The following is a 13,140-nucleotide window of genomic DNA, read 5'->3' on the forward strand; positions in this document are numbered from 1 at the left end:
GAAGTTTGATCTATAATACACAAGGCAATTTTGTAGGAAGCCATAACTTTTTTCATCTCACAGAAACCTCTAGTGGACAAGACTTAATGTATATTAGTGGTTTCCTGGGTCCTGATGACTTTAAGTTACACTGACAGGTGTTTTAACATTAATAATCCTTAGTTTTATTTTAGTGAACATCTATTAAACTTAGTTATTATGTATTAAAAAGCAGACTGAAAGCACTGACATTTTAAGGAAGCCCAAATTAATGGTTTGAAAGGTTTCACAAATTTATCAGATGAATGGAAATCTAAGGAGGAAAAAAAATCCACTTATGAGAAATGACAGCTTTGATTTCTGCAGATCTATAGATACCATATTTAAGGATCTAATTTAGGTTGTGGTTCATGAAAGCATAGATTATTGACATTTCCAATCTGTTCTTCACAGCAGAATTAATTAGGAGGTGATAATTTCGGGAATGTGTTACATGAAGCCATTGTAGCTCAAAGTACTTGTAGAGCACCTTTGTTTACTGGTGCTTGGATATTATATGAAAAATGTAATCTGGAAGTTAAGCAAGTGAGATTATTTCTCCCTTTTATTAAATAAAGGATTAACTCTTCATTTGGTGTAAGATGCAGGCATGTCTCCTGTGCAATAAATCCATTTTTTCCACCAGTTTTACAGGAGGGAGTCTAATGTTTTGCATAGTTACATAGCCAAGAAGAAGGAAGTACTCTGTTTACTGAGACCTTAAAATAATGTTACAAATTAAGTTTCTCCCACCACTTTGATAGCTTAAACCTAAGCTAACTTTAAAGCTTAGCTTGTAGAATAGTTTTTGTCTGGTGGAGAACTCCATCGGAGAGGCTTGAGGTTGAATGTTTTTTCATAAGAGAAATTGTCAGCCACAGGGAAGATAATTCATGGTGATGTACTTGATAAGAATAATTTCTTCATTCCTCTGGCTGGAGAATGAAAGTCTGAGTGCTTTACATTCAAGTGTCAGGTTGCTCTTGGACTGAAAATTCCAGTAATGTTAATGGTGTCTGTTCTCCATTCAAATGTGTTCTAGAAAACCCGTCAAGTTGAGGAAAAAAAGAAAAATCAAAGAAAAGGAAGACTTGGCAATAAAAATGGAAAAATAGCATTACTTGTATGTATTTGTAAAATAGTCTTAGAAAACCTAATTCTTCCATTCTTTGTGCTTGCTCCCTGAGCCAAGACTCAAGAGGTTTTATCCTGTTGCAAGTTCAAACTTGTCAGATTAAAAGCTCAGAAAACAAATGTTTCACTGGGACTGACAGGACTGGAGTGTAGTTGTGACTTGGGGACAGCTTGATGTGGAGGTTGGGGACAAAGTCTGATCATTGTGTCTTCTCTAGAGAGGATAGTTGCATTGGTGGGAGTGAACCCAAAGACCATTGTATTGCTGTTTGGTTTCCTTTGCCTAGAGACAACTTTCTGCTGGTGGAGCGTGCTGCAGTGGATGTGGCTGTGTTCCCATTATCGAGGCACTTGGGATCTGGTGATCGCCCACCTGCACTGCAATCGACCCCAGGCTCTCCTAGAAGGAGTGGGTGGATGAGAGAAATGGTGCCATGTACTTTGTTTTGTGTCTGTGCTGCACTGAATGAGCGCTGAACTTGGCTGTGTGGTCTCCTTTGTCACTTTAATTATGTGTGGGGAGAAGAAAAAGCAGCAGAGATGGGTACTTCTGCAGCATGTTGAATTTCAGGTTGCCAGAGCATGTCATATAAATGCCAAGCTAGCTCTCTTAGCTTTTCCTCTGGTAAACCTTATATGGGGTTTGAGTTGGTTTGAAATGCTTTCTTTTTTTTAAAGTATTTTCATGTTTTAATGAGGCTTTGAGCAACCTGGCATAGCCAAATGTGTTCCTGCCCATGGCTGGGTGGTTGGAACTGGATGATCTTTAAAGTCCCTTCCAACCAAAACCATTTTGTGATTCTGTGATTTTCATTCCCTGGGTTTAGGTATATTTATTTCAGGTCTGCTGAAATTTTGAACATGTCTCTTGTTTTTTTTGCTGCGACTCCAGGACTCAACCATGCCTTCAAAAAAGAAGAATACTTTCATGTGTGAGAAGGCTCTACATGGGCTTGCTTTGGGGTGACTTGGTAGATTTGCAGCTTCTCAAACATATCCCTGTTCAACACAGGACCCACAGATGGGGCTGTGTATTAGGGAGAAACACATAAATTGCTTTTCAGCTTTATCTGCCTGTGCACGTGGTCAAGTTGGTTGTGAGTTTGAGATGCAGCAACCATGTCTGGTATGAAGAACACTCTCAGCATGGCTGAGAAGCTGCAGCTTGTGCTACTAAGGTCAGCCACAAAAACCTGAGGTTTTTAGTCCTGTTTTGCTATTAACTATGTGTTTAGTGCTGAGTGTATTAATTATTAGTCTGAGTATAATAAATCAATCAGATCTGTGAAGGACAGGGGCACAGAGTGGATGTCACTTATTCCAGTATTAAACATCTGCCTTGAAAAAAGAAAAATTAAACAACTAGCAAAGTACAGGGCACACGTTTTTGTACTACTTTTGCAATTGCCTTTTAACATTCCTCTACTCACATTTTTTTTTTCCAGGAGTTTTATGCTGCTGTTGTGTGGGTTTGAAGCAGTGCCAGGGAGACAGCTCTCTATATGTCTCTGCCACTGTGTGCTTGTGCCTTAAATAGTTGAGTGCAATTCAGTGCGGTGGTAAAAAAATGAGCAGTTAATGTTGTTCAAGTGTTAATTGTGCCAGAGTGTGTTTTCAGTGCCTCAACTCAGCAATACTAAGAACAGTTAATTAATGCTTTTGTGAGATTTCTTTGAACGGGTGGCAGGAGTCTGCTTGGGGACAGGCTGCAGTGGGCCATGATTGTATGTTGTCCTCAGTTTTCCTTCCATCTGAAGAATCATGAGAAAATCAGTGTATGCAGAAAGTCTTGTTAGTAACTCCCCTCAGACATAGCAAGTGGTCCTCAATTTTCTTTTGTCCCCTGACACTGCTGAAGTCAATGGCACTGGCAACCACTGTAGGGAATCAAGGTGAAATACCCATCCATGCAGTGACAGCAGGAATGGAAGGCATCACTATAAGAATACAAGTTGTGTATGCCTGGGGTTTTTTTCTGTAGATCAGGGTAGGTAGGTAAGGTGCACCCTGTGCTGTCATCAGTACTTAATTCTGTAGAGTGCTACAGGCATTACAGAGATGTAAAATTGTCTGTAACTGAGCAAAATTTTTAAAAAATTCTACCAGTGCTTTATGAAGATAGTTTTGCAGTGGTTTGTTGTGTAACTGAAGGGATAATCAGACTCTAATTAGACCCTTTCTTTTTAATATTGTTCAATGATCTAAATCCTCCAAGCTTCTCATGGAATTTCTCTGAAGAATATGGCACCCCAGTGTAAGCTGAGTAATTATTGAAATTCAAAAGCATTAAGTCTTAAATTAGCAGAGGGAAAATAGGTGTTTGTGACACATACAATGGAAGCACCGTTCAGAAGGTCAGCAAAACACATCTGTGTTTGGAATTATAAGAGAGCTGGATACAGCACTGAGTGTTAATAACACATATGAGCTATTCAGCATAAGGGTAATCAGCACTTCAGGTCACTTAGATCAGCTGGTCACAAATATATTATCTCCTCTAGAAGCTTCTCTCTCCCTGCTTTACAACATCATGCTGTTTGAATGCATTACAAAAGCTTTTGTGCATTTGGAAACGTAAAGTACTGCCTTCTATGCTGCCAGAGGTGCTGTATACCATCAGCCAGCGGAATCAGTGTGAAGCCATATATTTGGGGATCTGTCACATTGCCTTCTTGCTTTTGCCAGGGACATTTAATGCTTTTCTGAATACTTTACTTAACTGTGACCAGCCACAGCCCAGGGTGGGGAGAACAAGTGCTGTGTGGGTTTCTCTGCTGTGTTTGGAGCCCTTTAATCTTGCTGGCTCATTCCCTTGCAAAACCAGATTGCACTCAAATGCATTGTCTCTGGTCCCTAGAGCCCTGACAGCCACATGTTGGAAACATTTGCCTTTAACCTTAACCTGCTATGAGATAGAAAGGAGCCTGAATCAAAGCCCAGGTAAAAAAGGCTGTTGTAGTTTGGAAACACTCGTTATGGGAGCTGCAGTTGGCTCCAGCTGTATGCCTCTCTGGACAGGGACGTGTAGATCCACATGTCTAGCCAGAGCATTTGCAGCCCTACCCTGTGAAATTGTTCTTCCTCCGAGCCTGCAATTTCCCATCCAAATGAATGAGACTTTTGAATGCAAAGAGTTCTGCAATGGCAGCACCAGAGGACACTTGGCAAGTGTCTTGGCCTGGAAGGGGCTAGAGTGAACTCTGGGCAACAGAACCAAAGCACGCGTGCACACCTTCGCATTCCTGTCTCGCTTCTCCAAACAGAGACCTCTCAGCTGTCAAAGCCATCCTGGTTTGCTGGCAAGTTCTCAATTCTCCTTATATTATTTCACGGGGCCTGTCTTCTCTTACACCTTCAGGGAAGAGGCCCCGTGGAACCAGCAAACCGCAGGGCTGGGAGTGCGGAGGCTGCTGGATCCCCAGCAAGCTGGAAGAAGTCAGGGCCTGTGCCACAACTGCAGGAGAGGAGGCTTTTGGATGAGGACCCCCAAACTTTATTGCAGGAGGTTGCTAGGTATAGAAACTAGTACTGAGTATTCAGGAATTAATAAGTGCACTTCATTTATTTATTCCACCTGAAAGGGGCTTTGTCCAAAGGGACACAGTCTGTCCAGCAGCATTATGATGGATGGTGGATAATTCACACTAAAATATCCAGCAAGTTCTGGGGCTGGGCTTTGAAAATAGTGCTTACATATTTTTGTCTCCTTAACACTGTGAATCTTTGGGATCTTATTTATAAGTGCTGCAATATTTCCAGTGGTTTTTTCCAACTCTTACTAAAGTGTATTTCTCCAAGACAAAGGACAGGACTCTACGAACATCCATGGACATGCTTCATTTGACTCTCCTGAGTTGTTTTTTTTCACGTCATAAGTTAATATTCTCCTATTTTAGGTAGGGATCTCTGTTTTACAGGATTTTGGCAAAACGTATGAAGATGTGTATTATATAAAGTTTCTCCCTGGAATTTTTATTTTATACCTAAAGCTGTATCAGTCGTATTTCACTTAATGGATATTTCATTTTGCTCTATGAAACTAGTCCAAGGTTGCTGCTGACAAGGTAGAGTCCAGGGGGCTCATTACATCCCAAGTGTTGGGCTTTTTTTTTCTTCTGCCAGATTTTTCTCAAGTTAAAATTTATCTGTATTTTGTTCAGCTTGTCTGCATATTATCCAGTGTATATATCAGAGGAAAGGTTTATATATATATATAAATGTTCACATACCAAAGTAAATTAATAAATCTTCCTTTTCTTATGAAAGAGGTAAAGAAAAGTACCTGGCCAATACAGTACCATTAATCTATTCTCTTTTCTCCTTTCTCTCTTTACCTCTCTCTCTACAATAGAAGTGGAACAAAAAGGTAATTAAATACCTTTCAAATTATATATATATTACTTATGTATAGGCTAAGTTATTTAACAGTTTAACGTTTTAGTTGAAATACTTTGTCATTAATTCTCACTACCTTTTTGTTAAAGTTTATTTAGTATCTCTGCTGCTCAACTTCACCAGATAACTCACGTTTGCTGAAAAGTTTTTACCAGTGCCACCTTTTTTTTTTCATTAAATTTATATTCAGAGGCTTAGATAACTCTCATTTTCCTGCCCCAAAGAATTTGGAAGGTGTGCATACATATGTATGTGCATGAGTATATCTAATTATGGCATGAAAGCCTCTTGGAAATGGCACCCCTTTTTCAGCAACTCCGCGTGGTTACTTAGACTCCAATGGATCTATATAATTTTATACTGGTTATTAAATCTGATTTTCCTCCTGTCTTGCTCTCCAGACAACATTACCAATTTCTGCATTTACAAAAAATAATCAATTATGCTCCGAGCAGGAAGTGTGAATGTGGGATCCCATCTTGCCAGCCCCGTGCTGCCGGAAGCGCGCGGTGGGATACTTCTTCATGCCTCCCTGCCGCCCGCCCCATCGTCACGGTCACCGTGCCTCTCGTGGATCGCGGAGATCAGCGTTCCAAATAACCAACCAATATTCTCCCCCCGAAGCGTGTGCAGCGCCTCCAGGCCAGGAGGGTGCTGATGGGGATGGCGAGGGCCGGATTTGCTCCACAGCATCCCTCCTCTTGCCTCCCCATCCAGCCGGCTGGCCCCTGGGTGGTGGTGTTCCCGTGGGGCCGAGGTCAGCCGGGCAGTGGCTGAGCCTCTTCCCAGGTCTTGGGTGTGCCCTGGCCCCTGACAGCCCCCCCGAAGTCTGAGCAGCAAAGCATCCCAGTTAGTCAAACTGCTCCTCTGTGCTCCTCTCATGTAACAATAGAAGGTATATGTTTTTAAGTTTGAATTACTACTATATTTAACAGGACATTTTTTAACTGATTAAAATCTAGACATTGGGTTCCTCTCCAGCAAACTTTATTCTTTTCCTTCCTTCTTTCCTTTCTTCCTTTCTTCCTTGTCTTTTCCTTTCAGCATCCATATGTCATTCGTTTTTAATTGTGTGGACTGCATGTTTCATGTGTCCTGTAGCAGCTTGGAAAGTCTCATTCCTAGTTATACTCCAGATGGGTGTTCCCCCCCTCACCCACTCCCTTTGCTTTAAATGCTCTTCCGAGTTGCTAAGGGATTCACCTCTGCTTTGCTATTGGTATCCTTTAAATATTTAATGTCACTTGGGCTGTAAGGATGGGAATTTCTTTCTCTTATTTCCATTTCTAGGCCACTCTTCTGTGGGCTGTTCAAATAAATATGTGGATCAATTCCCTCGGAGTTTAGCCCTTCACCTAGTAGGTACAGATTCACTGCAGAATATAATTTGGAAATACAAACCCAGAAATCCTTTGGGGGCACATATTCATTTCAGAGTTTACAAAAGCGAGTGGTCCAAGTAAGTATACCTGTAAAAATAGATTTGAAAAGCAATAAGAAAACGAGCCACAGCTGATAGAAAAAGCAGGGGGGGAAAAACCCAGTTTGATGGAGCAGATCTTGTGCCAGAGATATGGTGGGCAGGAAGGATAGTCTCCAGCTACAAGGCATTGCTCTTGGGTTTCCTCTCATCATGAGTATCCTCTGCTCCGGGACTAGAAGCTGTTGAGATGCTTGGGCCAGCCACCCCTGAACTGTCATTAACTTCTGATTTTCTTTTAAATTCTTTTCCCCCACGACAGTTTTTCTTTGCCCTGGACTGCTGAAAGGAGTTTACCAGAGCGAACACTTATTCGAGTCTGACCACCAGTCGGGCGCCTGGTGCAAGGACCCTCTGCAGGCCTCTGACAAGATCTACTACATGCCCTGGACGCCGTACCGGACAGACACACTGACGGAATACTCCTCCAAGGACGACTTCATCGCCGGGAGGCCGACCACCACCTACAAGCTCCCGCACCGGGTGGACGGCACGGGCTTCGTGGTGTACGACGGGGCTCTGTTCTTCAACAAGGAGCGCACCAGGAACATCGTCAAGTTCGACCTGCGGACCAGGATAAAGAGCGGGGAGGCAATCATAGCCAACGCCAACTACCACGACACCTCTCCCTACCGCTGGGGAGGCAAGTCCGACATCGACCTGGCCGTGGATGAGAACGGGCTCTGGGTAATCTATGCAACAGAACAAAATAATGGCAAAATAGTCATTAGCCAGTTGAACCCTTACACGTTAAGGATCGAAGGGACGTGGGATACTGCCTATGACAAGAGGTCAGCTTCTAATGCCTTCATGATCTGTGGGATTTTATATGTGGTGAAGTCTGTGTACGAAGACGACGACAACGAAGCCACAGGGAATAAAATAGACTACATATATAATACTGACCAAAGCAAGGATAGCATGGTGGATGTGCCCTTTCCAAACTCCTACCAGTACATTGCTGCTGTGGATTATAATCCCCGGGACAACCTCCTGTATGTATGGAACAACTATCATGTTGTAAAATACTCCTTGGATTTTGGCCCGCTGGACAGCAGAGCAGGTAAGGGGTTTAATACCAAACCAAAAATCTTTCTGTTTCTTTTCTTAAATATTTATTTTTGTGTGAAATTGAAGTACACTCCTGTCTTACTGATCTGGCTGGGTTTCTGCAAATAAAGCCCCACCACAGACCTAGAATGGTTATTAAGACATTAATATGTGCAGACTTTTTTTTTTTTTTTTTGGTCTTAGTTGAAATTAAGTGGATGAAGCAGTATCTGCACATAAGTAGCCTGAAACAGTTCCAAATGGCCATGCTTTTATTCACAGGGGTAGCAGTCTTTTCTCCTGAATCGAATTTCTTTTGTACATGATCAGATAATTTTCCCTTCTTCAGGAATTTCGACAGAACACAGTGTGGAAGATGTTGTTGTTGCAAACAGCTGGAGAAAAACTGCCTGCCAGTTTAAATTACTTTGTTTCATTAAGCTGGGGGAGTTTTGTCTTTTTAGAGAAGCTGAGACTAATTGAATATGTGAGCAGGCACCCATAAGTGTGTGTCTGGAATCAGGACGAGAATCAACAAAATCCTCTAAATTCTTGCTTTATTTTCTGTGAAGTTTCTCTTTCTTTTTTAAAGCATTTCATTACTTACTATGACTTACTATACTTTATCTTAGATGATCATTGGGCCCCCAGAGGTTTTCCAGCTTTTCCACCTTTTTTCCTGTTAGAAATTGTGCAGATAGTTACTCTAGGTATATTCCCTTATATATAAGGGAACTTCATAATCGTTTTGCAATCATAAAGTTGCCACTTTACTAATAACAAGACTTAGCCTGCACTGTGGTCAAGTTTGTATGATGTTGCAAGAATTCCCCAACAGGATTTGCTCAGCGGTTTTAAGTGGTTGTTACTGTACTGATGTAGTCATAGTATCAAGGAGTCCTTGTGGTGGACTATGTAATTTGAAAGGCTAAAAAAGTTTTTAAAAAGGCAGAATTAATATAATTTGGACAGTAAAGTATTCAACCCATAACATGGCTTTTTCTGAAACATTTCCTTTTGTAAGTAAGAAACGTGTAAGTGGGTGAGTGGATTCAGGGCTTTAGATTGCAGAAGAGAAGTGAAGAGGTTTCTGCTGATGAGATTTTCTTGTCCTGTGTGCAGCCTGTTACCCATATAAAATGAAAGTGGATCAAGAGATGCTGAAAAAATTGTGGGTATGAAAATCTGGGGAGGCCTGGAATAAAAATAGTAAACTGGCACTGAAATTGTGATTTTTTTACAAAATATGTAAGGAAGGGGAGAAGAAAATCTTGAAGAAGCAGATGAACAAGAACTGAGTAACTGTTAGGGAGTGGAGATATTTTCAATGATGTTGACCTCTGCAAGATCTCAAATGAGTGAAAAATAAAGTAATAATTCTCCTTCTCCTGACTTAATGACAAGCATGTACTTGCTGGGTGGTGGAGTGAAGCAGAGCAATTTGTGAGCTATTGGTTGTTCCCAAGGAGTGGAAATCAATTGCATCCCTTCCATTTCCCAGAGTTTCTCTCCTTTTCAGTGAATTATTTCCAGGTATTATAATGGACTCTTTGCTGGTGCTTTTTCATGTGGTGACCATTGTCAGTAATAACATCTTTAATACAAAAAAAAAAAAAAAAAAAGCTTTAATCAGTGAAAAACCTAAAATAGGGGAAAAATCCTATTAAAAAAGGCAATTGCTCTCCCTCTTTTCACAGTGTAAGATGGTGAAATGGGAGAGTAGGTTTATCTTTGTGTTAGTCTGGTTTAGTCTGGTTTGGAGCCCCTCATTCTGCTTTGGATGAGAATTTAGAATCCCCCACTGCCTCAGGAAGCTAAAGCAGTTCTTAGCTTTGAATGGTGTGCATGAGAGAGTTAATCTGGTGTCAGGGAATCTGGTGAGCTTTGTCTGACATTCCCTGTGTGCAAATTTTGTAGAAAGCTTTGCAATATGGATAAAAACCTGAATTTTACCTGTGGTTTTCTTCTCTGAGAATTATCAGGATTTCCTTTCTGGCAAAACTGCATAAGGATCCCATTTCCTTACTATTTTACAAGTTCAGAGGACTTCTGAGAGGTCTGCTATGACAGCAACTGAATTTTTTAATAAGAAAACTTGAATGGGCCAAGACATTTCAAAGAGAAGAGAAAAAAACTTCACTAAGGGAGTTTACTGCTCCATTACCCACATAGCCTGATTAGCGGCAACAATTTTTGATGAATCAGTGAGACAGAAGCACTGATTTTGAGTTGAACAGGTGAGCAAATAGTTGCTTGACATCAGGCTTTTTTGCAGAGAGGAGCAAGGAGACCAGGTCTGCATGATGCTTTCTCTTCCAAGTTCAGTGCAACCCATTTTTGGGTTAGCACCAACTTTCATGCTGCATTACTTTACATATAACACTAAATATCTGGTTGGTATAAACCCAGCTCCTCCACCAAAGAGCAAGAACTGAAGCTGATACAGCAATACAACTGGGTTTTTTTAGATTTTTTTTTTTTTTAATGGAGTGTGCTGTGGATATGTCTCTCTCTTCTCTTCAAAAATCACCACTTTCTTTGTATTAGAGCCATGTTCTATGCAGGCATTTTCCATGGTGTTACAATTTGAGTAGCAAAATTTGTAAACAATATCAGCTTAATTAGAAAATAAAAGAAGGATTGTAAAATTGATGGGTTGAACATATCGGTTGTTAAAAAACAATTAAGGGTGAAGTTTTAGAAGAGCTCTTAAAACCAAAAATTGATCATAACAAGAAAAGTGAAATATTTAACTACTTAAATAGTCAGTAACCTGTTAGAAATCACTTGCATCATACATTTCAGGGTTATCTAAAATAAAGTATGGGTTCTAGGGAGTGGAGTTCACCTAGAATCAAGCATTTTCAGTCTTTTCCCAAACTGTTCAGAGAAACTGCGATTTGGCAGGAGTTGCTTAATTCGTAGGAAAGGCAGGGCTCACATCCTCTTGCTGTTCACAGTGTCTAAGCATTTTCTGTGATTTTTAATTAAAGATCTGTGCATGTAGGTTTGGAACATAATTGAGATCTTCCCTCTTGCAGAGCCGCTCTCACCTACTGTTTAAAAAAAAAAGGGCTTTTACTCCTTGGAGAGAGTGAATGTCAAATCCTGGAGTTTCTGTGCTGAACTTTTGCAGCAGCTGAAGTTACTGGAGAAAACACAATACTTTGAAGTGCTAAAAGCTGAGTTTAGCTGATCTAGAAGCAATTCAAGGCTCTTGATGGAATTAAACCCAACTATTTGTTTTTCTCAGAAATGAGAAAAGCTGTGTTTTAAGGTTTTACCCCATTCTTTTTTCCCCCCCTCTTTTGTCTGGGGTTGTTTACATTTATCCCAAAAGTGGTTTTGAAAGCAAACGCTCCTCAGTGCCTGCAAGTCCCAAGAAACCTATCATTAATGTCTGCCCTCAAGAAGTGAACTTGAAGATACCAAAAGCCTTTGAAGTGTATTTTCTTTGAGCTGTTTGGCCTTAAAATGAGCTTTTTGGAGGATGCTTCTTCATAAATGCTCCTGAGGTTTTGGGTTATTTCTTTGTAGCTTCTATTGAGTTTGTGAATTTGAAGTGTTAGTAAGGATAGCTCTGCATCTCTTCTCATTCTTCAAGAAGTTAAACTCAGAACAGTATTCAGGTTATTTTTTTTAATGTGTCCTAGTAGACATATGCAGAGAGGACAACAGAAGGCTGTAGTGACAGGATGAAAATTTTCTGCAGCCTAATGAGTTGATACTCACCAGAGTTACCTTTTTTAATCATCACTCACTTGTGATACATTCTGTACAAATAAACTCAAGAAAATATCAACAAACCTTCTACGAAAAGGTGAAGTGCTCCCCTCCTGCTTCCCAGTGCTGTGCTGCATGCAAGCACACATCTCCTGGTTCTGTGCCTCAGCACCTCCCTGACCAGGCTCAGCTCCTGCCTGGACCCCAGCCAGGGGTTCCTGGGCATCACAGAGACCACAAGGTCTGTCTTTTTAAATTCATTAGGTGCCCCAGTGCTGGCAGCCCTTGCCAGGGCTCAGGATGTGCTGGCTGAGCATTTGGGTGCTTAGGTGGGGACTGGAGCATGCCCCACAGTAGAGAAGTCCAGGGAAGAGATTGCACCAAGTTAAAGATCCCTATTTTGGCCTTGGATGTCTGATGTTATGATATTTTTATAAAAATCCTTTGCTAGGCTTTTTCTTTTATTCTAGCTGAGAAGCTTCAGAAAAGAAATGTAAACAATAACTATTTGATGGTTGTAGAATGTGGTTTAGACATTGTTTAGCAACAGGTGTATCTTTGATTGGTCCATGTAAGATGTTTTTACTTAATGACCAATCATAGTCTAGCTGTGTGGACTCTCTGAGAGTCACAAGCTTTTATTATCACTCTTTTGCTTTTCTTTTTCAGTTTTCTAAAGGATCCTTTCTCTCTATTCCTTTTTGTATAATTTTAGTATAACAATTTAATATAATATCATAATATAATAAATCAGCCTTCTGAAACATAGAGTCAAGATTCTCATCTCTTTCCTCATCCTGAGACCCTCAAATGCAACCATAGATGTCCCAGAAGCCATTCCCAGTGACATGGGACACACAGACCTCCTATTTTCAAGAAGATATTTTAAATTATGCCCAGGAGACCCAGGCATTACCATATGGGCTGTTCCGTGGATACGTGAAGTTGATAAATAAATATGCCCAGTACATAAGGAGGATGCTGATATGATCTGTAGGACTTCCAATAAAGCCTACATGTGCTTAAGTGGCTTCTGCACATTTCATATTAACACTGTGGACTGCCATTCTGGTAATCAAATGTGATACAGAAATTACATGATATCTCTGATATTTTAAGAATCCCAGAGGGTGCATGTCAAACTTTTATCTTCCACATTTTGTCAAGTATTGTGGGATGCTCTCTTGATGTGTGATTGCAAGTATTTTATTCAGTCAGAATGTTTGGGTTGTTTTGTGTTTTTTCTTCCTGAAGCAGTTTCACAAAGCAGATAAGGTGAACCGTCTGTCCTTATAATATGCTAATTAAGTGCATTTGTGTCTTGGGTAAAAGATGTGGCA

The 13,140-nt window shown here is 40.6% G+C and overlaps 1 protein-coding gene across 26 annotated transcripts in view; it reads left to right on the plus strand.

The window, feature by feature from the left end:
* The window catches only part of ADGRL3 (adhesion G protein-coupled receptor L3), a 489,498-nt gene that overhangs the window by 308,587 nt on the left and 167,771 nt on the right, over positions 1–13,140 (plus strand). For 23 of the 26 annotated variants that reach the window (XR_010360855.1, XR_010360854.1, XM_064416867.1 and 20 more), the window contains 2 exons: positions 5,504–5,518; positions 7,290–8,090. Coding sequence is in view for 24 of the 26 variants with exons in the window: in XM_064416867.1 (XP_064272937.1) it covers positions 5,504–5,518; positions 7,290–8,090 (816 nt within the window). In the remaining 2 variants the exon portion in view is untranslated. The remainder of the gene's footprint in view (positions 1–5,503; positions 5,519–7,289; positions 8,091–13,140) is intronic. The other 3 variants (XM_064416853.1, XM_064416862.1, XM_064416865.1) reach the window with 1 other exon arrangement.

The sequence above is a fragment of the Passer domesticus genome, chromosome 4, assembly GCF_036417665.1.
Source record: "Passer domesticus isolate bPasDom1 chromosome 4, bPasDom1.hap1, whole genome shotgun sequence".
Classification (NCBI taxonomy): Eukaryota; Metazoa; Chordata; class Aves; order Passeriformes; family Passeridae; genus Passer; species Passer domesticus.